The sequence below is a fragment of the Acomys minous genome, assembly GCF_964271855.1.
Source record: "Acomys minous genome assembly, chromosome: 16".
NCBI lineage: Eukaryota > Metazoa > Chordata > Mammalia > Rodentia > Muridae > Acomys > Acomys minous.
This window is the reverse complement of record NC_140498.1, coordinates 84,771,682-84,796,260: the sequence shown is the minus strand read 5'-3', so window position 1 is coordinate 84,796,260 and position 24,579 is coordinate 84,771,682. Positions and strand designations below refer to the sequence as shown.

General features: G+C 50.7%; 1 protein-coding gene and 1 pseudogene across 13 annotated transcripts in view; both read right to left on the bottom strand.

Moving 5' to 3' along the window:
- PITPNM2 (phosphatidylinositol transfer protein membrane associated 2) overlaps positions 1–24,579 on the bottom strand; it is a 131,232-nt gene that overhangs the window by 27,486 nt on the left and 79,167 nt on the right. For all 12 annotated transcript variants that reach the window (XM_084762003.1, XM_084761999.1, XM_084762009.1 and 9 more), the window contains one exon: positions 8,662–8,838. In XM_084762003.1, coding sequence (XP_084618129.1) covers positions 8,662–8,739 — 78 coding nt within the window. In that variant the 5' untranslated portion in view covers positions 8,740–8,838. The remainder of the gene's footprint in view (positions 1–8,661; positions 8,839–24,579) is intronic.
- On the bottom strand, positions 13,025–15,027 carry LOC311586278 (large ribosomal subunit protein eL43-like; annotated as a pseudogene). The gene has a single exon. The product of its transcript is annotated as a large ribosomal subunit protein eL43-like (transcript).

Below are 24,579 nucleotides of genomic sequence, written 5' to 3'. Positions count from 1 at the left end.
AGGACAGCCGCTGGTCCCTGTCTGCCTCCGGGAGTCGGTGAACTCTAGCTGTGGTAAATAAGGAGTGTGGTCTGTGAGGTCCAGCATGCAGACATGTGGGACTCTCCTCCCCCCCAAGTCAGGTTTGTTTCTGAGAAAGGAGTGAGAGTGCTGGTCAGGATGTCTACGCCCACGTGACTTTTCTGTGCACATGTGTGACACAAGCATGTGTGTGTGTATGAGGCAAGAGAACCATGGATTCAGGGCTGTGCGAGGCAAGACTGAGGACCATGTTCCCAGAGCAGCCTGCGGGTGTGTGTGTGTGTGTGTGTGTGTGTGTGTGTGTGTGTGTGTGTGTGTGTGTGTTGCTTTACACCTGTGCTCTCAGCACTGGGAAGCTGAGCCGGGGAGGAGTGCTGTGTGTCTGAGGTCAGCTTGGACTACATAGTGAGACTCTGTCTAAAAAGAAAGCCAACCTGGAAGGGGGACAGTCAGACCAAGATACAGGGAGGACGTTTTGTCATTCACGGAGAAGCTGAGGAACAGGAATCATGTGTGATCCCTCCCATTCAGCTAGAGGGACAGAGAAGCCGAGGAGGCGGTGGAGGTTTTGGGAGGGACTCCAGCATCGTGCAGAGCCACAAACTCCCTAATGGACGTTGCTGGATCTTGCTGGCTGCTGTTTACAGCTCATTAAAAACACATTCCCCAATAGGAGAGCTAAAATTCTTAGAAGAAAATGCAGGAATAAGTTTTCACGACCTCAGATTAGACAGTGGGTTGTAAGTGTGACACAAAACCTGTTAAGGTTACTTTTTTAAAGTAGCTGGAAAGAAAGAAAGGGGACCCCTGTCACCCACGTGGGGGGGGGGGGCAAATGGCTACGCGGGAAGACAGAGGGGATGCATCTTTTAAAGGCAGAAATGACCCCCACAGTCCACAAGGGAAGCTGGGAAACTAGAAACTGGAAAAATTGGAAAGCATTCAGCAGAAAACTAGAAAAAAAAATCACAAAAGACAGATAAACAGAACTTGATAAAATTTTATAACATGCTCTAAATAAAGTTAAGAGAGCGTGTATAATGAAAGGGAAAACTTGTCGGCAATATCTGATGCCAGGAGTTTGTATCCAAAATATAAAGAGAGCACATTCCACCCAACAACAAATAACAGACTTCACAAATGGTCCGAAGACTTGAACAGTCATGGCTCCACAGAAGGCATACAAATGGCCAGTGAGTGCCGGAAGGATGTTTGACTACACAACTGGGAAACGCAAACACAAACCGGAGAGACAGAGCCTTGTACCCGCTGGGGTGGCTTAGGGGGATAAGCAGCAGCAAGTGGCTGGAGCAGGAACCGGAGGCGGAAACAGTGTAGCAGCTCCCCAGTTAAAAGCAGTGAAGGAGCAAGTCTACAGCCATGCTCACTCACAGACTTCTAGATGATGCTTATACACAGTCACCAAAAGGCAAAGGCAGTTCACATGTCCTCGCAGACGGAAACCAATGTGGGACATTCAACCAATGGAGAAGCATCAGCCATAAAGAGGATGAAAACACTGATACTGCCTGAAAGATAGGTGAGCCCTGAAAACGTTAAGTCATAGAAATCAGACTGTAGGGCTGCATATCATATGAGCCCCTTCATGAAAATGTCCAAACCTAGAGTTTAAAAGCCAATTGGTGGCTGCCGATGGCTGGAGTGAAGACAACAACATTCTAGAAGGAACGATGTCATACACTCAAGTTACTATACAAACTAGTGATTTCTACTCCTCCTTTTCTTTTCCAGGCAGGGTTTCTCTGTGTAGCCTTAGCTGTCTTGGAACTCACTCTGTGCACTAGGCTGGTTTCGAACTCACAGAGATCTGCCTGTCTCTGCCTCCAGAGTGCTGGGATTACAGGTGTGTACCACCACACCCGGCTTATGATTTCTACTCTTATTTTTTTTTAAAGATTTATTTATTATGTATACAGTATTCTGCCTGCAAGCCAGAAGAGAGCACCAGATCTCATTGAAGATGGTTGTGAGCCACCATGTGGTTGCTGGGAATTGAACTCAGGACCTCTGGAAGAGCAGGCAGCGCTCTTAACCTCTGAGCCACCTCTCTCTCCAGCCCCATGATTTCTACTCCTAACACACTCCAAACATAGGAAACGATATTGAACCTCTGTGGTGGTCAGTTTTAACCGTGAGTGTAACACAATCTAGAGTCACCCTGGGAAGAAAGCCTCAATGAGGGCTTCTCTAGAGCAAGTTGGCTGTGGGCACGTCTGTGGGGACTGTCTTGATTACTGTAAATCAGTGTGAGAAGACAGGCCACGGCAGGCGGTGGCGTTCCTTAGGCTTGGGTGCTGGACTGTGTAAGAGCACAGGAAGTTAGACAGGTACCAAGCATGCACACATCCATTTCTCTCTGCTCTTGGCTGTGGACGAGACCACGTGACCAGCCGTTTTGAGCTCCAGCAGGCTTGACTTCCTACTATGATGGCCCTGCAAGCTGGAACTGTGAATTAACCCTTTCTCTCCTAAGTTGCTTGTGGTCAGGATATTTTACCACAGCAACAGAGAAAACTAGGTCACCAAACAAACACACATCTAATATTTATACACACTTTCCAGAAGGCGGTTTCTGTACAGTCCTGTAAATGTGCTAATAACCACTGACCTGCCCCACTCAGATGGGGAACCCTACGGTGTGAGACTTACAAAGGTGTTATAAAAACAAACCCCAATCTTGCCTCTTGTATTCACTAAGGTTTAAGAAAAGCCAAATGAGAGCAGGAAGGGGCTTGGTGACACTGTCTGACACAGATAGCACATGGTCATCTTGAAGGGTCCGGAAGGTCCATTTCTTGTTTACAGAGATGCTATCTTTGAGGGACTGATAACTTCGGTCTCCGCCTCGGTTTCCATGGTGATGTTACGGCCATTCTCGGCCAGCTTCCTGAGCAGCATGTACATCCATGTGCACATACGCTCAGTACCTCTGACCCAGGTGCTCATACTGATATGTGCGGACACATGTGCACTCACGGGTACACATGGGCATGTGCGTGCGCGCGCGCACACACACACACACACACAAATCTCCTCAGTCACCCCCAGAGAATGATCTCTGTAGGACACAAGTTGTGTCATGCTCCAGGGTTTTAGAAAGAAGGATGTTCTGGTGTGGTAGTGCATGTCTTTAATCCCAGCACTTGGGAGGCAGCGGGGTGACTCTCTTAAATTCCAGGCCAGCCAAGGCTACATAGTGAGGCTGTGTCTTGAAAGAAGGAAGGGCTGGGCGTGGTGGCACACGCCTTTAGTCCCAGCACTTGGGAGGCAGAGGCAGGCAGATTGCTGTGAGTTCAAGGCCAGTGTGGTCTACAAAGCAAGTCCAGGACAGCCAAGGCTACACAGAGAAACCCTGTCTCGAAAAACAAAACAAAAAAAACAAAAAGAAAAGAAAACAGAAAAACCAAAAAAAAAAAAAAAAAAAAAAGAAAGAAAGAAAGAAAGCAAGCAAGCAAGGAGGCAGACAGGCAGACTGATGCTGAATTGTGGGCTGTATTTGAAGCACGAAGCTGCACTGTGGCAGGCTTTTGCCTTGTACAGCGGTTCTGTTGCCTCGGCTGTGGCAACTGAACGCCTATCATCCTTTAGTTCTCATGCCCTGGAGCACAGGACGATACTACAGTGACCCACATCTGCAGATGGTAAGAGAGATGGTGACTCTAAGGGCAGAGAAAAATCCAAGAGTCCACTCCTGCAGTTAGGGGCCACTTAGTGTACGGTTCCTTGGACAACACCAGAAGGCTAATACACACTTGCCTGCTGGGAAGCTTGGTGAGGAGACGGGTCAGCCACAGGGGTCAGGGGTGAGGGGGTCAGGGGTCAGAGCACCACTCAGCAGGAGCAGGGAAAGCTTTTCCATCAGGACTCACGCAGCATATACCCTGTCCACTCAAGCTGACCTAAGCCTGAGCCACCTCCAAGGTTCCTCCTAGAATGGCCAGTGTGCCATGCCTCCTCCTCACAGGCTCAGGGAGCCGCTCCCAGCCAGCCAGCCTCTGTGGCACGTGGCTGCTCCTCTGCTTCTATCCTGCTTGCCTTCTCCCTGAGTCGCTCTATCCCTTCCTCTTCCTATAAGGACAACACTTGGTCGACCTGCGGCAGGCCCTAAATCCAAGACAATCTTATCTCAGGAGGCTTAACTAATTGCAGATGCACAGACCTGAGCCTAGATGAGACCACACTCTTGAGGGATGTATGTGACTATGACCTGGGGGCAGACACTAGTCTACAGCTAGCAATTATCTTGATGACTTCCTGTAGCTAGCCTTCAGCCTGTGTGTCAGAGGAAGTGTTAACTGTTGGTCCCTCCCCTACTGCAGTGGTCCTCGTGTCTCCTGCACAGTCACACAGGCCTTTCCCCAGCAGTGGTGACTCTATGGGCAGATTACAACCCCCAGTGTGCTCTCACGTAATATGAGGATCTGAGCGCCGGGGGCGGAGTGTGACTGAGTAAGGGGCAAGTGGATGAAGAGCATCCTTAAAGCCATGACTTCAGAGAAGTAAGAGATGTGGCACACTAGGAGACCACAAGTGGTCCAAGTGCAGAAAGGCAGCCACCTCCATCTCCAGATAAGGACTGGCTTCCTGGGGCCAGCTGTTGGCCCCTGGACAAGCTCTTTGACGTCTCTGACCTGCCTCATTTGTGAAGAGGAAGAACATGACCAGTTCTTCAGGTCCCCGTGGGGGCTAAAGCAGGGGATGTTCTTCGGGCATAGGGTACCTAGGCTGCTGCCATCACCAGGTGAGGGCCATGGATGGGCAGTCACTCAGTGAGGTGGGTATGGAGACTTTGGGGCATCAAAGGCAGGAATCTATACAGCAGCCCCACACAGCACTAGATGCCAAAGGAAGGCTAGTCAAATGAACCAATAATCAACAGGGTCTAGTCCTCACAGTCGGCAGGAATTCTGAAGGTGGTGTCCTCCCATTAAGCCAGTTCTCCACAGGCTGACCCCTAGGTCTCCGCCGGCCATAGTAATGAAGGGGGCAACATTGCCCTCATATAGCTGTGGCTTAGCGATACCAGGGAAGCCAGCTCTTCTCAGCTTCCTCTGCGCTCTGCCCACACAGGAAGCCACTCTCACATCCTTGCCCATGACCATCCCTAAGCAGTATGTAGTGTTGCCCACCCTTGGAGCCTTGGGTGGGCAAACAACCCCCAACCTCCATGGGACCTCTAAAGAAGGGATCCCTCCCCAGCAGCCGCTCTCAGAGCTGTCCAGGGTACTGACCCAGCCTCTCTGGTCATGCCCAGGACAGAAAGGTCTTGCTGAGCACCCTCTAGAGGACAGCACAGATAGTGCAGTGGTTTTTTTACTAGCCTTTGCATTATGGGTACAGAACCTCTCAGGCAGGGGAATGGCTCTGACTCGTCAGCGTGGTCTTTTCCACAGCCTGTTCCAGCTTTTACGAGAGGAGCCTCCTTTCTGTTCTTTCTATGGAAACGTAGCTGTCTGCAAAGGCCCCGCAAGGAGTGTCTTACAGCAGCTTATAGCATCTACCTAGGGTGTCCCTAGACCTGTCTCCCATTTCTCAGCCCTTGCCTGGTTTTCATCTGGTACATCTACAGTCTTCCCTGAAATAGTCTTCACACAGGTGGGGACAGAACGCTGTGTTACTGTGGCACGGCTGGCACACAGTGAGCTACGCACACATCCAGGTACAGCCTGTGACTGTGACATATGTTCACCCTGCAGTGGCAAGGGCCCCCCCCCCCCCGGGAACTCTGGGTTCTGAGGCACAGAAGACAAAGCCCACAGCAGGAGCAGAGGGAGTGAGCAGAGAAGCAAACAGGAGAAGGAGCTAGGAAAGAGGCATTCATATGACCTCTAGCAGCAGAGGATGCTGGGTACAGAAATGATCTACTGGTCCCGTGAGATGAGTAGGGCCTCCAGAGAGAAATCCGGCTGTGAATGAGTGGGCGTCTCGGGAACAGGAAGGACACAAGCAAGCACGCAGGTTTCAGCCCCCACATCTGGGTTGCCTGAACTGACCTCCTGCTGAACCACCTGCTCTGCCCTCAGGCCTGTTGGCTACAGCTCACACCATTTCCAATGAGGACCATTCTGGGAGAAGGGGGGGGGGGGCAAAGCAGGCCTCCCTCCCTGTTCTGGATGAGCAGGACTTCCTGTCTTCCCCCCTGTACTGTGGCCAGCCATTGGTTCCCTAATCTCTGAGGCTGATAGTGGACTCTGCCTTTAATCCCAGCACTCAGCAGGCAGAGGCAGGCAGTCTCTGAGTTTGATACCAGCCTGGTCTACAGAAGGAGTTCCAGGACAGGCATGGGCTACACAGAGAAACCCTGTCTTGAAAAACCAAACCAAACAAACAAATGAAACAAAAAAGAACAAACAGTGATTGAGACCCAGGGAGACTCACTTCCTTGTTCCCCAGAGTCAGAACTGAAGCTGGGTCCCACTGGGAAAGCCCACACTTCCTCCTCTGGAGCTAGACCTTGGCTGTGCTGTTGTCGGGAAACACACCACGCCGCAACCTCTAGAAAGCTGCACATCCTGGGGTCCCTGGTACCAAGATGGAATCATGGTCTTCTGCCTTGGCTACTCAGGGACTCAACCCTCCCTGCCTTTGTGCCACTGTGGGCCATGAGGAAAGGCTGGAAGACAGCCTTAGTTATTTGGGCAGAGTATGGGGTCCTCTCACAGGGAACCCAATTTTAAAGATTTATTTGTTTTGTTTATTGCACATGAGTGCTTTATCTGCAGAAGAGGGTATCAGATTACGTTATAGATGGTTGTGAGCCATCATGTGGTTGCTGGGAATTGAACTCAGGACCTCTGGAAGAGCAGGCAGTACTCTCAACCACTGAGCCATCTCCCCAGCCCCAGGGAACCCAATTTTAAAGGGGCTGCACTGGCCATGAAAGCTTGCGGAGAGATACATCATACCTCTATGGGCCTCTCAAGCTGATGGGGGCTGGAATGAGACTGTGCGTGTTAATACACATGCCTGGTGTGTATTTGGGCACGAGTATACACCTATACATGTATATGCTAAGCATGCTCCTCAGCCTCCCTCTGGGCATGATAGCAGGCACCTGGCCCAGAAACTCCTCTCATGGCAACATCTGGCTTGTTCACCATTCTGTCTTTTGCACACACACGTGCTCACTGGAAGGGGCACAGGGAAAGACTCTGAAAGCTCAAAGCAGCATAGACAGGCACTTGGGAGGGTGTAGACTGCATGACTTACAAGGTAGGAGAGGCTTTTTAGTACAGTCGCAGCCAGCACATCAACGTTCATCAAAAGACATTGTATAAATTGGCCCAGTGGACAGTGTGGGCCAGATATAGATCTGAGCGTCATACTGATTGGGGGTGGGTGTCACTTCACAATTAAACTGACTGCAAACACAGGGACCGGTGCTGGGACATGGCGGGTGTTTGGAGCGGCACAGTAACAGCAACTGCACGCTTGGGAAATACTTTGGGGGCACTCTGGCGGCTAAAGGTCATGTTGCTAGACCCTGACCGTCCTCCTTGGGAAGCCAGTGGGGGTGCAGGGCACTGCCACGGCGATCATCACCCCTGCGGAGAACTAAGAAGCCGCAGGACAAATGGCGGCATCTGCAAATGAGTCTGGTCCTTGAACACACTGTGTTATTTCCAGAATGCTCAGAGCTAGGGCCTGATTTAAGCTCTTCCTCTCCCCGCTCTCTAGAAATAATTAAGGGGTAAGTGGTTCAAGAGGGAATTGAGTGGCGCTTCTGAGCCAGCTCAGAGCAAACAGTCCCCCAAGAGGCTGGGGGCACTTCCTGCTCTTTTCCCAGCCGAACCACTCCTATGGGAGCTGGCTAAACTCTAGTCACTTCAAGCTCTTAGACAGGTTCTGGGTCCCTGAGCTGAAGGTGCAAACCCATCAGAAAGGGGGAAGGCTGGGCGTGGTGGTGCACGCCTTTAATCCCAGCATTCGGGAGGCAGAGGCTGAGTTCAAGGTCAGCCTGTTCTACAAATCAAGTTTCAGGACAGCGAGAGCCTTAAAAAGAGAACCCTTGTCTCAAAATATAAACAAACAAACAAACAAACAACAGACCCAGGCAGGAGGTGAAAGCTCTGAATGCTGCAGCCAGCCCCCAGTCCTATGTACTGAGAGCTCAGGGTGATACAATGATTAGAGGTCTATATAAGAAGAAGCTAGCAGCCGGGCGTGGTGGCGCACGCCTTTAATCCCATCACTAGGGAGGCAGAGGCAGGCAGATCACTCTGAGTTCGAAGCCAGCCTGGTCTACAAAGTGAGTCCAGGACAGCCAAGGCTACACAGAGAAACCTTGTCTTGGAAAAAAAAAAGTTCCCCTCAGAAACCCACTCTGCCAGACCTTGATCTGGGACGTGGCTTCCAAAGCAACAATGGAGAGCTCCCTGATGTTTACGCTAAAGGGCAGGACACCCTGTGACAGCAGCCTGAGTCCAGACCTGAAATAACAGCTCACTAGGAGGTGATGGGTGGTAAAGGCAGAAAGTGCTAGTGTTATGGCTGTGGGAAATACAGTGATGGCAAGACAGGAGAGCCCAGCGTGTCTGCGTGCCTGGCATCTGGTTGGAAGGCAGATGTACAGCTGGGGTGCAGCACCTCACAGGCTAGTAGCGTAGGCCCCGGGCTCACCTGTATCATGTACAGCTGGGCGATGCGGTACTCCTCCACGGTCATTGGCAGGGGAATCCGGTATTCCTTTATGATCATCTTGGAGTCCACGCCTACCCGGCGGCAGGGAACTGCGTGCTTGTAGGGACTTTCTAGGCAAGATTCCTTAAATAACCATGACAGAAGTCACTGAGGACCCTAGGGAGACAGAGAGAAAGAGAGGGGACAGGAGAGTCACTTTCTGCAAAATCTGGGAGATATGCTCACAGGAAAGCCAAGGGCTAAGGCTAGATTTCTCGCCTCCCGCCCTCTTGAGCCAACAGTGACCTGGAGGGAATTCCTTACCTCTCTGGCCTGCATTTCCTTGTTTGCTAAGCAACCTACAGGAGCTATGGGAAGGGCTAAGTGAGAGGCGGTGTCAACGACATCGACAGCCTCCGGGAAGTAAAGGGTCAGCTGTCCGTGGTTGCCTCAGAGGTTCAGTACCGTTAAGTGGAGGCTGAGCACAGGTTTCCCGGATAGGGAGGGGGTGGACAGGATCACACCCAGGGATGGCAGTCATGGTTCATGGTGACCCTGGGCTGGACAAGTGGTAAGAGCAGCTCAGGGTACCGACCTATACATAAACACGGCTCTACAGCACGACGCAGTGGTTTCCAGATCAGACAATAGGCTAGAAAGAGGCCCTTCCCTTCACATCACATAGGGAGATAGCCCTAGAAGTGGGCCAGAGCTGGCCTGCGGCAGTCTAAACATGACTTCTTCACATAAGGCAGGGCTATTAACCCAGAGCGCCCAGGGACCACCAACTCAAGTTCTCACATCCATTTGGGTTGTAGTCCCCTTGAAGATCCTGTCATCCCATCAGAGTCCCTCTCTTTATAAAGCCTAGGAGGCATCTGCTGGCCAGAGAAAAGACAAGGCCTAAGCCACAGGCGATCTCAGACCAGTGTTTTCCCTCACTGCACCAGGGTAAAAACAGTAACCCTGAGGAAGTCTCGCTTTGTCATTTGAATTACGGAAACTCAGTCACACGTTCTAGACAGCAAACAGTCCGCACTGGCTACCCTTTCAGGCTCTTAACCAGTCACTCACACCTGTTCTCTTGGCTTCCTGGCCCACCAGGCAAGACTTCGGGCTTCCAGTCTAGGGTCAGAGTGGGACCCGCAGGCTAGACAAAGCATGCTCCTTAAAGGTCTCAGTCTCTCAAAGATGTCCAGGGCTGAAAACTTAGAGCCTCGCCAGCCTGTAGACACCACTAGTCTCTTGGCTTTCAAGGCTTTGTGAGCACATTTCTAAAAGAAGCACTTAATGACACTCTCCAAAGACAAGATGCCAGGTGAGCTGTACCCACGCAGATGGTGTCCACCATTTGACATGCAACCCCAAGGCAGAGACGCAGCACCAACACGAAGGCATAGGCCTCTGGGTGGCTCCCAGCACTCACTGGAGCTGGGTTATGAGCAAAGCTTAGTCATAAGAGCATCCAGAGGACTGTCAGACATGAAGACCAAGACTGCAGCTCCACTGTGCGTTGGGTGACATACAGGGGCTGTGCTGTGCTTGGAAGGAACTACGGAAGCGAGCAGGCAGGCAGGCAGTAGGAAGGGACAAGTAGCTCAGTACTGTTTCCACCAGTGGACAGCGACCAACAGCAACAGAGGGACTCAGTTCCAAGAGTGACAAATGGTGACAAGAGGTCACAGTTTGGCACTCCCTGTGGGACCTAACCGCAAAACGGAACATTACTTGCCTAGCTGTGTGGCCCCTACGACAAGTTGCCGTGAGGGACGGAAGAAAAGAAGCACAGAGACTTAGTATATATGCCGCTTAAGTGAGCACAGGAGACAGAATGAGGAATAATTCAACAATAAAGAGAGATGAAAAGCAAGCTAGCTGAGCTCAGGGGGAACGGAAAGAAAGAAAGAAAGAAAGAAAGAAAGAAAGAAAGAAAGAAAGAAAGAAAGCTGGTGTCATTAAAGCGGTACACAAAATCACGGATAAACGGGCAAAATTTAACGAACAACTAGAGATGCTGTGGATGGGTTTAAGGAGCTCACACAAGAATAATAAAAACGCAGCCGCGGAAGCAACAGGGCCTAACCAACGTAACTGAGGTGCACCTGGAGCAAAGAAGGGTCACAGAACAGGGAGCCTAAGTACTGGTACGGGCCACAGGAAACCTTCTTTTTAAGCAATTAAAATGTGTCATGTGAAGCCGGGCGTGGTGGCGCACGCCTTTAATCCCAGCACTCGGGAGGCAGAGGCAGGTGGATCGCTGTGAGTTTGAGGCCAGCCTGGTCTACAAAGTGAGTCCAGGACAGCCAAGCCTACACAGAGAAACCTTGTGTCAAAAAAAAAAATGTGTTGTGTGCATCATGGTGCATGTATGTATACACAAGCCATGTACACGTAAAGCCCGAGGGGTCTTCCTCTACTGTCCTCCATCTTATCTTGAGACAGTGTCACCGGACCTGAATTTCAGTGTTTTGGTGACAGTGGCTGAACAATGAGTGCTCAGGGTGGTCTGGTCTCTACCCATTTTCCCAGCACTGAAGGACAGCTGTGAGCAGTTACATCGGGGTTTAATGTGCCTACTGAGGAATCGGAACTCAGGTCCTCATGCTTGTACACTTTATCCCCTGAGTCATCTCCATAGCTCCTCCAAATTTTCTTAAAAGTAACAAGATAATAAATTAAATTCAAGGCTCAGTCCTACAGATTAGCTCACAGTCATGTTTTAAGGGAGGGGAAAAAAAAAGGTTATGTTACAAATAATAGCAAGGCACATTCTAAAAACGTCACTGACCTTAAAGGATAGAGAAAAAAAGAAGTGTAAGTACAAGGTCCAGAGAGATAGGTTGGGGAGAATCGGGTTTCATAACAACAGCTTTAGAAGCTTGTAGAATAATATCTGCAGAGTTCTAAGAGGCACAGTTTAGGAACCAGAACTTTATACCCAGCTAAACTGTCATTTAGGCATGCTGTCAGCAAATACTCTGAAATATGAATTTATAAGCTTAAATCCCAGCATTTGGGAGGCAGAGATAGGTGGATCTCTGAGTTCAAGGCCATCCTAGTCTACAGAGTGAGTTCCAGGACAGCCGAGGTTACACAGAGAAACCTTGTCTAGGAGAAAAAAAATATGTATATATGTGTGTATGTGTGTGTATATATATATATATATATATATTATTCTGGTATTAAAACCCAACAAATTGAAAGATAAAGCAATCGTGAAAATTTCATCCATGCAAAACCATGATGTAAGCAAAGTAATTTTGTAACCACGGCAATTATGGTTGATGAAGTATATGAAAAGCTCAACAATGTACACAGATAATAATACAATGAACAAAAACCAGGAGGGAAAGAATGAAGGCAAAAGCGTAAATGCCCCAACTTTCACAGCATGGAAGCTGGTCCATTCCACAGATAAAGAAATTAATGTGGGATGAACGGGCGAATACGGAGGGCTTTTAGAAAAGTTAAAACAGCTCCATATAATGTGGCGGAAACATGACATCATATATTTATCTGAACCAGAGAATATATAACCAAGGGCTTAGTCATTAACAACACTTGACTCTCTTACAGAGGACCTAGCACCACCAAAGTCACAGGAGCTCCAGCATCAGGGGTCTTCGGGCCTCTGTGGGCATCTGTGCTCATGTGTGTATCTCTCTCTCTCTCTCTCTCTCTCTCACACACACACACTTAAAAATAATGAAAATAAATCTTCAAAAGGAATACAAACTGTGGACTCTGTGTGAATATGTGTGAGTTTATCAGCTATAAAAAAAAAGACTAGTTTGGGTGGGCAAGACTGCTCAGTGGGTAATGGCACTTGCTGCCTGATGATCAAAGTTCGGTTTCCTGAAATCTATGTAACAAGAGGACAGAACTGACCTCACCAAGTTGTCCTCTGATCTTCACACATGTGCTGAGGCACACATGATCATCCCCATGTCACACATATGTCATACACATACTCACAATGATAAATAAATATCTGAAAGGACCACTTTGCTGTAGGAAGGTAGAAGCAGGGGATGTTGATGTGGGGCAAGGATCTTTTTTTTTTTTTCTTTTCAAGACAGGCTTTCTCTGTGTAGCCTTGGCCGTCCTGGATTCACTTTGTGGACCAGGCTGGCTTCGAACTCACAGCGATCCACCTGCCTTTGCCTCCTGAATGCTGGGATTACAGGTGTGAGCCACTGCGCCCAGCTCTTACCAGACACTTGATTTCCACTTAATTTTAATGTGAACCTGAAACTCCTTTAAAAATAGAATTTATTATTTAAAGAACTAATGACTCTGACTTTTTAAGAGCCCTCTCTTGAAAGCCGACTGGCGGTTACTAAGTACCGAGGGACAGAGGCAAGAGGGAGTCATCCTTTAATGGTCACAGTTTTCACTGAGGTGAAGAACACACTTTGAAAGTGGCAGTGGTGATGGCTGCAGAGCACTGGGGATGCTCTTAACACCACGGAGTGGAATGCTAAAGGGTGGTTAAAATAGAAAAATTTTCTTTTTCTTAAAGGCTGTCGATGGAACCTAAGGCCTGTGTCTGCTAAGTAAGCATTCTACCACAGAGCTATGTAGCCCAGCCTTTTAAGTGGAAACTTTTTAAAATATTTATTTATTTATTATACAGTATTCTGCCTCCATGTACACCTGCAGGACAGAAGAGGGCATCAGATCACATTATAGATGGTTGTGAGCCACCATGTGGTTGCTGGGAATTGAACTCAGGACTTTTGGAAGAGCAGGTGGTGCTCCTAACCTCTGAGCCATCTCTCCTGCCCGTAAGTGGAAACTTTTTGTTTTTGTTTTTGGAGACAGGGTTTCTCTGTGTAGCCTTGGCCATCCTGGACTTGCTTTGTAGACCAGGCTGGCCCCGAACTCACAGCAATCTGCCTGTCTCTGCCTCCCAAGTGCTGGGATTAAAGAAAGGTGTGCGCCACCACACCCTGGCTTAAGTGCAAAATTTTATGCCATATATCCTTTATCATAATTTAGAAGTCCAAAATATAATATACTAAGACCACTGATGCATAATACTATGTTTTTCTTTTCTTTGTTTTTTACTGAACGTATGTCTGTGTGAGGGTGTCAATCCCCTGGAGCAGGAGTTACACACAGTTGTGAGCTGCCATGTGTGTGCTGGGAACTGAACCAGGGTCCTCTGGAAGAGCAGCCAGTGCCCTTAACTGAGCCATCTCTCTCCAGTCCACATAAAACTATTTTTAAAAAGACTTTTTCTGCCGGGTGGTGGTGGTGCGTGCCTTTAATCCCAGCACTTGGGAGGCCGAGGCAGGTGAATCTCTGAGTTCGAGATTAGCCTGGTCTACAGAATAAGTTCCAGGACAGCCAGGACTATACAGAGAAACCCTGTCTTGAATACCACCCCCCAAAAGTATATATAGGAAAGTCTTTTTCCTTTATCCTTTTGGGGACTGTTAATACAATGAAAAAAATGTTTTTCTCAAGTTTAACCATTCTTTTTCATTTTATTTTAGATATATGTAAATTGATGTGATGGCTAATCTTGGTTGTCAGCCTGAATCAACTAAAGCCCAAGCACCTGGGCACACTAGTGAAAGATTTTCTTGACTGCATCATCCTCCGAGTTGGGAAGATCCACCCTAAGTTTCAGTTACTTGAGGTCAGAAAATACACCCTAGATCTGGACCATACCTTCTGGTGGCAACTCATATACAATGACATGAAAGAAGAAAACATTTGCTTTTTGCCTACTTGCCCTCACTCTTGCTGGCAAGTTCATCCACCCTGCGGCCAAGGCCCATCCGACCACCTTCCCCTGGTATTAGAGCCTACTTCTTTGGGAGTCTGGTGTATACTGAGGACCAGCTGAGACATCCATCCTCAAGATTCTTGGTCTTTCCCATGGGAGATAGCCATTGTTGGACTAGCTGTACTAGCCTGTGAGTCAACGCTCTTTTTAAAATATAGATAGATTCATTCTATCAGCTAAAATAAAACTGGTAAAATAAATTTGATCTTTTTTTTAACATTATGTAAATTAACCCATTTATTGCAGCCTAGGCAAGTCTCAAACGGTAGCGCTTCTACTGGTCTTCAGTTCCTTGAGTCGGCTGATGGCGACTTCGCTGTGACGGCAGAAGTGGTGTTGTAGGTCCAGGCCCCACCAGCCACTGTTTTCATGCAGGAACCACAGTGCCAGATGCCAACGGCTCGTCTCTTCATCTTGGTCTTGCTACAGAAGGAGCAAGTGTATTTGGCGTGCTGGCTGATTTAAATTTTCTTCACCATTTTCCAGAGGGAGGCACCATAGCGGGTCCTGTATTTCCCGACGACCCCAAACTTCTTGGTGTGTTTAACCATCTTGCCGGAACCGAAGCCAGAGCCCGAAGAGCAAATTTGATGTTTTATGTGCTGTGGGCCGGGCTCAGCTTGCACATGTCAGCACAGGTATGTCTGTACACACGTTTGCTGGATGCTAGTGAAGAAACTGCCTCCTGCTAGTGGACTTTGAGATACGTTGTACTCATAGTTTTCTACATGACTTGACCTTGGACAGCAGAGTTGGAGCTGTGTGTGCCCAAAGGGGCAGTGATGAAGGTCGTTGGCCACACCTGCCTCTCTTGGCTGTGACTCACTCTGGGCACAATTACCTACTGTCTTTGACCTTTTGTTCTACCGTCTACAAATAGGGGTGAGAACAGCTCTTGGGGTGTCCTGTGGATGAAGTGTGATATAACACAGCAAGTCTCAACCCACTGTCACAACACTCAACCCACTGACATTGCTACCGGCTTATCAGGGTCAGCAAGGCCAGTCACAGGCAGATGGCCATCCCTGGCTTGGCATGCCACTCCCAGGAGCAGACACTTAAACCCACTGACCTGGACCCTGAGGCTGGGGCCCGAGGAACAACGACTTGCCAGTGCTTTGCCGGCTGGCCTGACAGCCACACGAGGCTCCCGTGGTCTGGCTGATTAATAATAGTATTGCCCTTATCTGGCCAGACAGCCCCCAGTGTGGGAGAAGGAACAGGACTTGTGTCTGCTGTCCCTGCCTTCACCTCAGCCAACCTCATGGCATCCAGTCCAGCAGCCTGGGTGTGAGACAGACTCACTTCTTGGTCTCATCCCTGCTGGAGTCGTGACAGCACAGACAAAATTATAGCTCCCACTGGCCACAGGGTGGCTTTTGGGGCCTGGGACAGCAAAACATAAGATGGAAAATGAAGGTCTCCAAAGGCCAGTTAGTGGGGACCAGACCAGTCTCTGCATGTCCACCTGCACGTCCACACATGCATACTCCTCACAGAGTCACTCAGGCAGGACAGGGACCTTCTCTGGAGCCTCAAGCAGGCCCTAGCCGTTACTGACACCTTCCGGTTTCAGGCCCTGCTTTCAGGATCCTAGAAAGAAGACCATCTCCAGAATCTTCAGTGTCCTTGATGGTCTGACAGGGTCAAAGCATGTCAGAGTAGGGCCACTTGGTGTGGTGTCCAGGAAGGCCATGGAAGCAGTAGGGTGGAGCCATAGACAAAGTGTAGGCTATGAGCTGCTTCCAGGTCATGGACCAGGCAGAAGGGAGGTGTGCTGGGTGTCACCCTAGAAACCAAGGCCCTAGCCTTTCACGAGAATGCAGGAAACTTGGCTAGGCTCCTACGCTAGGAGCCTTGCAGAGGAAAGGCAGAGCCGAGCTCCATAGGTAGAGCCTACCAGCTGAAGGCACACATGAGAGCTTATGGTGGATTAGGAGGATTTGGCTCCAAGGGAAGGGAGCAAGCAGGTCCTCGAGACACCCCGAGCAAGAGGGAATGCGGGAGAATTGAGTTTACAGAACTTAATCTGTTTTTCCGGGATTAGCTGGGGTTTGACGTCACGGACTGGAGTCAGGAGTGAGGCTGAGCAGACACAGAGGATGGAAGCCATCCAAAAGCAATTCATTGCATTCTGGCTATTAAGTCTGGAAGCTGTTGGAAGCCGGGTCAGCAGGAGCCTTGACTCTGGCAGCTTAGAGAAGACGGGGAGCCACACCAGGGGTCGGGGTGTTGGGGGGGGGGTGGCTAAGACTCACTTGTGTACGCATGCACAAGAGCCTGCTAGTCCCTTGGTCTCCTGTTCTAGAAAAATCCTACCGCTTCTCTCTGTTTCCCAAACTCCTGGTCCCCAAACAGGAGGAAAAGAGCGTAACAGCAACCTGCTACCTTTGTCCCCCTGTATCCAGTGAGGAAGGAGTGACAAACGGGCCACCGTAGGGTGGAAGGGAAAACTGGCCCCTACTTGTGAACAGGGAAAACTGGCCCCTGCATGTGGACTGCAACGGGTGCAGATGCTCTGCATGTATGAGATCAGCCTTAGGAGAACTCCAGAACCCCTATTCCCTGCCCCTCACTCTCTTGATATCAAAGATTGTACCCAGAGTCTCTGACATGCCAGGCAGGTATCCTACCACTGAGCTACACTCCAGCCCCGACAGGCTTCTCCTGAGGAACGTGTGCTGAGCTAAGGAAAAAGTAAGGCCCTGGTCTGTAATGAAGAGGCTGAAGTTGCCGCCTCATGCTGGATTTCAGGGGCTGATCTGGGCGTCAGGTCTCAAGGGCCAGGGTGAAGGAGAGCTGGAGCCCTTGGCCACTACCGCGTACTTACCCCAGTGTCCTCCAGCACTCTGAGCAGCATACAACCCTCCTTTATTATACACAACAAAGGGAGGGGTTCAGAGAGCCCCCAAGCCCTGAGTACTGCTGCACTCACCTGAAGTCCCATAGAGGGGTCCTAAATCTCACCCACTGTGCACATTGGGGTGACTGCCAACCCACTGTGGAACTTGTCACCAGACCTCACGGCCAAGCAGGCACTTGGGGGTACTATAGCGGTATGGAGCTCTGCAGGGCATTTCAGCTGCGACACCTCACCCCCGGGGCAGCATCAGGGAAGCAGCAGGTACTGAGGACCAAACAGTCTTGAGAAGATGTCACCCTCCTTAAGACCAGGAGTGGGATAGAGAAGCCCCATTTCTTATTACCCCCAGTGGTGGCCAGTGCCACAGCCTCAACTAGGAGGACAAGGGTAGAGGACCCCGTGTGTGAGAATATCATACTAAGTCCTGGACACCAGGGCCTGGCACTCGCTGAGACTCTCCTTCCCCAGTCTGCTGGAGACCTGCTGGTCATCACAGCCACTGCCATCCGGCCTCTGGGGTTGGTGCTCCCACTGAGCAGTGACCACGGCCAAAAGGTCTCTGTGGGTTGAGCTGTGACCACAGGGAACATGGGTGCTGCTTAAGAGTCCCTCACTCTTAGTCCCGTTCCTCCCCTGGGGCACCTCCACTTTGGCAGCAGCAGCTGACTGACATCCTCCAGCCTCAGGGAGCCTGCTCACCCGAGGGACAGGCCTACTTTTAAGGGACCAGGTCCTTAGTGCCTGGGCTTTCGGGAGAGAGGATCTCTGAGACGGGAGCACCTCCAGGGCGAGGAGGTCCGGGGAGGATCTGTAGGAAGTGTATCGGGCTGCAGGCCCTATCCCAAAGCCTTCCTCAGCTCTACCAACCCTAAAGGGAAACTCAAGCTTTTGAGAGGTCCCCAAAATGCCAGGGTTTCTAAGAGGCACAGTGGTGATTTTACTGGGGAGCTTTTGCTCCCAGACAGGCAAGAATCCTGCAGTGGTGAGAAGTTGAGGGGGACTCGGCATTGTGAAAAAAATCTATTTAAAAACATTTCTTACCGCTAAGTTCCCTAAAGTCCTGCTGTAGGCGTTGCCGCTGATGCTCACTCTGCTGTAGATAAGTAAAGACACAGGCTGGGACACAACTCCCCAGCCGGCAGCTGTTGGATCCTCCCTCGCTGTCCCGGCTGCCTTGAGCAAAAGGACTGTCAAAGCCCAGGCTGAAGAGCAGCCGTCCTGAGCACTCCCTGGAGCCTTGGGGAAACGGCGCAGTGGTCACAGCTGCTTGCTCCAGCTCCTGCAGGCAGCGCCCCGGGCCAGGCCTGTTGCAGTTTGCACTGGGCTCTTTGCTATCCCAGGCCTCCGTGGACTCTCCGCAGCTCTGCAACCCTTTCCGCCTAGCTCAGACGGGGCATTCCCCTGGTGTGGCTGGGGCTAAAGAGGCAAGCAGTGACAGGTGCAAGCACACACTTTTACTTGTGAGTGAGGTCCGGTGTGACTGGTGCAAAGCTGCTGCTCTTCTTTGGCTATACAAGCTGGCTGGCTGTTTTGGCTCTTTCGGGGTGCTGTCCCCCTTGGTGTTACATTCAAAAGTCTTCTCAATAAGAGTCTTCTCTCAAGTGGATTTTTCTTGCTTAGTACTTTGAGTAGTGCAGACCAGTAGTTGAGAACAGAAAGAAGACGCAGAGACAGAGGAGTCACAGCAACCAGTGGTAGTAGAGAAGCCAGTGCCCTGAGCTGTGGAGCAGGCAGCTGTTTGACAGCCAAAGGTAACGGCTGAACAACCAAGGGAGCAGCCAGGGCAAGAACAAGGGAGACAGGGAGATGGTACGAGTGGAGAGGCGGTCGAGCGCTGAGGCTGCATAAGGATAGAAGGCAGAAAAGAGCAAGAGAAGAGAAGCTGCAGGCCCAGTCATTTGAGTTCAACAGAGCTGTTAAGCCTGCAGGGACAAGAGCCTTGAATACATCCCTACAAGCAGGAACTGGACACTTGCTGTCAAGGGCTGAGGAATTCCCAGACCCAGGCCCACCAGGAAGCTGTTGTTAGTCATTGTCTAACCCTGGCAGCCAGGGGGCTGGTGGGGGGAGGGAGGAAAGGTCGTCTTTTACCAGAGGCATGCACTAGGGGGCGCCACCTGCTGCTGCTCCTGCCTGCTGTTGCTGCCCTTAAAATAAAGGAATACAAACGCTGCCTAAGACCAGCCCTACAGGAGCATCCTTCTCATCACCTGCCCACGGTTCCTATCCTGGTAACCCAGACAGCTGGCTGGCAACAAGAGCTGTGACACGTTATCACACGGCTAGCTAGAGTTTACCAGGAGCCACCTCACCATTGTGGCCAGCTTTATTCAAGAGTTTGAAGTGATACCTCAGGAGGGCCCAGCCCCTGTGATCCTGCTCCATCGAGCAAGTTTCCAAACCTGCCCCTTGTGATTTCGTACACTTTGTTAATATCCTCCGATCCCCTCCATCAAACTGGAGCGACCCCACTGCACAGGACCCACTACTCTAGAAACAGGCGGGATGTCTCTGTTCCTACCTGAAGGCTAACGTGGGCAGCGGGTCCTATGTCCTCTTGTTACTCAGGGTTCCTCTCCCCCAGCACCGCCCAAGGTCTCACACCTGCTGGAGATGGCCTCATGTCCATCGGCATCCAAATGTGGACAACTAATATAATTGCAAAAAACAAAGCCAAAGCCCCTGTCCACACTAACTCTGGCCTCCTTGGTCCCATCCCATTCCTCTGATCTGAGTTAACAAGTCCCCTGAAGGTCAATGACACTTGCCATCCCCACTGTCTCTCTAACACCTGGTCTCTCTGTACGATCCATTTTGGCATACCTCAACCCATTGCCCTGAAACCACGCTGACCAAGGGACTCCGTGGCCTCCCTTTGTCTAGTGCGCGGGGATGCTTATTAGATCCCACCTTTCCTTAACTGCTGCATTTGACAGACAGAAGAGCTCTGCTGCAGGGGCCCCTGGAGCAGACGGCTTCATCCCAGGGCTATATTTCTGTCTGATCAATGTTTTCCCAATCACTTGGCCAACACACCCACCAGTGAACTTCAGCTGGAGTCCTCTGGGTACAAGAGCACCAGGCTCTCTGACTCATTCTGGGGCCTGTTGGCTGCTAGTTCTAATTTGTCTTTCTGTTCCCAAACCAGCAAGTGTTATGAGGTCTGCAAGTAGCCCTGTGGGCCTCACCTCAGTCTAGAGAGCCCAGGAACTGGGGTTCGAGTTCCTGCCCTTTAAACCTTCCCCGCTTATGGACCACAGAGGAACCCTGAGGCTCTGATTCCCCTAGCTGGCAGGTGCAGGCCCAGCTGCCCCTGGGCATCATAGGAAGGCACCGGAACTCTTTTATTCTGAGAAGCTGCCCGGCAATCCTCAACTGCAATCAATGGGATGTTTCTCCAAGACAGATTCTAAAGCACTCAGTATGACTAAGGGCTGCTGCATCAGTCTTCGCCCCACCTGCCCTCACTTCTTCATGGTTCTGCGAGGATGGAGGAGAAAGCACACAGTGTGTCCGACACTCTTCCAGGGGTCTCCAGCAAGTGCTACAGCCCCACTGAACCCCACATGACAGTCCCACCCTGGAGCGGCACATCACGAACACCTCACCTCTTGATTTACAGACACTGCCCATGTTCAGGCCACGTCAATTCAGAACGATCACCCCATGGACTTACTTCTGTTGTGGGCATAGAACTCACACACCCTGCAGTTCACTCTCTAAAAGTGGCTGTTAATGTATTCTGAGCTGTGCAACCAACACCACTAATTCCAAAGCAATTTCTCCACTCACAGAGACACCTTGTAGTCACCAGTAGTCCCTCTGCGTTGTCACAGCCTATCCCACTCCCTGCCCCCATGGCCTCCACTAACCCGCTTTCAGTCCGCATGGATTTGTGTATCCGGGACCTATACCCGGAGCTCCCGCTGTATCACACCAGGGCTTTGTTCCTCTTTATGGCTGAAAGAGTCGAGCTGCACGGCAATAGCCCTCGGTTTACAATCTAGGAGACCGTGGCTCTGTGTCTCTGGGGCACCTCACCCAACAATCTCTCAGTAGGTGAAGAGTCGGGTTTATCTTACTTCCCAGCCAGGAAAGCAGCTTGAGAACTGAACCATCACCTTCTTAGTGGGCCCCCATCTGTATCAACATATATCTCCCAAGTATTGACAGCGCTATATGATTCACAGATGCTCTTAGCTTTTACACCCTTGCTTTCCCAGAACAACCTTTCCAAACGTGAAAGACAAGGGTGTTGGGAAGGAATCAAGGCCACCAGAAGTGAACACTGTACGTTGAGAGCTGGGGACGTCTAACCGAAGGTTGAATGCAGACGGCGTCCGATCTGCACAGGCCAGGAGGGAACAGAGCAGCTTGGAGGCTTTCCCCAAAGACGCGCTGCTTAGATGATTTGCCTCATTTTTTTTTCAGTTCACTTTCTAGGGGGTGCACACCTCCTGGTTGTGGCAGAGCTCTAATTAAATTCCATCGGAGAGGGGCTACTTGGGGTTTCCGTAATGTGCTGGATGATATTAATTATGTTAGAAACCAAGGCTGACAGAGGGAGGAAGGGGACCAACCAGAGGGGGGGAGGGGAGGGCTGGATAATAAAGTATAGTGATGTGCATGTACTAAACACCATAACGAAGCCCATCATTTGGATGCTAACTTTTAAAATTAATTGAAAGAGTGAGCGAGGAAGAAAGAAAGAGGTGGTGTCCCTTTCTAAAGAGACCTCTCTGCTCCAGCTCTAGTCCCCAGCCAGAGGCCTGAGAATGGCTCACGTTCCCCCAGGTCAGCCTAAAGACCACAGCCTTACAAGCACAGTTTTTCCCCCTCTCCTCTCAGCACAGCTCCAGCCTCATGGAGTAAAACTCAACTTTGGCCATCTCAACTTCATATCCCTAGCAAATCCAGGCAGCCAGCAGGGGCCAGGTTCAGGGATGGGCACAGAGGGTCCTGTGCACAAGACAAGAGTCCTCAAGGGAGCTTCCAGCCGCTGGAAGACAAGTAGCATACGTGTCATCAAAACCTGGCAGGAAACAATTATTTTGTCTAAAATGGAAGTACTAACAGCCATTAACATAGACGAAATGAAAAGACCAGTCCCCCCAAAGATGGGCGGTTCCATTTCTACACGCTGGTTAGAGCAGTCACGTCATCTACAGAGATAGGAGAGGCAGTGGTTAATGGACCTTGCGTCAGCATTAAAAGGTGGGATGCTCTGGAGGTGGTTGGGGATGATGGCTCACACCGTATGGCTGTTCCTGCTACCGTCAATCCCAGACAGAGTTTCTCTGTGAGGCCTGGTTGTCCTGGAGCTCAGAGATCAGCCTGCCTCTGCCTCCCGAGTCCTGGGACTAATGACATGAGACACTGTGGCCTGTCTGCGTGCATGGTTTCTCTTAAAGCTGCAGAACTAGGCAGAACTCAACAGAACTAGACCAGTACACATTTTGAACTTGCAAACTTTGCTACAATTACAACCCAAAACTCAGCTGGGGGCCACAACAGAGAGCTGTGGAAAGTCTTACAACAGGAGCATGCCTGGACCCTTAACTCTCCCCCTCCCTCCCCAGCCCGAGGTAAGCCCAGCCACTGCTCCCTTCTTGTGGGTGGGATTTTGCTCAGGGCTCCAGCAGCCCTGCCTGTCCACCTACAAGCCACAGCTCCTCTGCACTGCCCTGGCTGCTGCCTTTCTCAGATACGCAGACTCCCTCTCACTGCTGCCGAGTTGCTGTTGTGCCCTGAGGTACCCGTCTATCCCCAGGGCCTGGGCCCCAGTCCAAACATCACACAGTCCTCTTGCCCCTCTTCTGAGTGGCCCCTCTTGGAGCCTCCTCTGAACTTGAACTGCCCTGAAATGACTTGTTTACTCCAGGCTCCTCCCTACCCCGCACAGGGAGAGAGCCCTTCTGGCTCAATGGTTGCTATAGGTCAGGCGCTGGAGGAACTAACGTCTATCTGTGGAGCTGGTTCTTTATGCAACAGGCCCTAGGCAGCACTTAACGGGCACCTAAGAAAGGCGGCCTGGCAAAGGCTCCCTGCTCCCTCTCCAAGCAGACAATGCTCCTAAGCAGGCAACGTGTTCATCTGAGCTGCTCTGTTAGCTGTTCCTTAGAGCGACTGTAAACGTCTCTAAGAATAGTGCAGCCTCCCTGCCTGCTATGTCCCTGTTTTGTGACAGCGTCTGTGACTCAGACTTCTCATAGGGCCAGACTTGCCTCCCCAGGGGTGCATGCAGGGGCATGAACAACAGCAGTGGTGAGGGGACAGCCAACTCCTGGGCTCCCTTCTGATGGGGTGACCTTGGAGAGGCCTGCTTGGACCTAGTGAAAAATCTAGCAATGGCAGGTACACGGAATACTCCAGTCAAGACAACACAGCAAGAGGGTACCCCAGGGTGGGGGGGCTATCATTTGATAAACCACAGCATCATAGAACAGAAAGCTGCAATATTCGGTCCCTGACCAGTGATCCGGGCCTAATCAACTATACTCTTGGGTTCAGCAAGCATCCTGGGTGTCACAGGTTGGCAACAATGGTACCCCAGTGCCCATCTCTGAAGGCAGTCTCCTAATCCCTAGAGGACGAGAGCGTCCAGGCAGTGTCTTCGGGGTAAGTCAGGATAGGCACGTTCAGATATCTAAACACTTGGACCTAGATCTTGCTCCATCTCACAGTGAGTGCCGTGGCCTTTTCCGCCAGTCCTCCCAGGGCTGCCAGGAACACAACATGCCTGGAAAGACTCCCAGGTAACTGGCTCTTCTTTACAGAGCTATTAGCTTCCTTTCATAGCACCCATAAAACCCTCTAGCTGATGATGGATGCCCATCCCTCTCCATGGAGGAAGAGAGGAAGGAAAACACAAAGGAAACACCGAAACTACCGGCCAGACCTAGAAGAGCCCGTGAGTGCACACTCGGGAAAGCAAGCCTGCCTCTGAGCTAGGTGAGGGCAGCTCTGCAGGGTGCACTCCAACCAATCCCCTCCCGGGCTGTGATACAAGCGGCACTCCTTTGAATTAGGCAGTGCCAGGAAAGGGCCCTGCCAGATGCAGGTTATGTGGTCAAAGCTTACCCCACCCCCAGGCTCCCAGCCCAACACCTTGTCCTAGTTTGACAATTGCTTAAGTTTTCAGGAAAGGCTCATTGGGAAACCTCAGCCAGGAAGAAATGAGCAAGCAGAGAGGAGCCAAAGCCAAGCCCTCATAGTTCTGTTTTCCCTGCCTCAAGGGTCAGGGCTGGGTCCTCCTTCT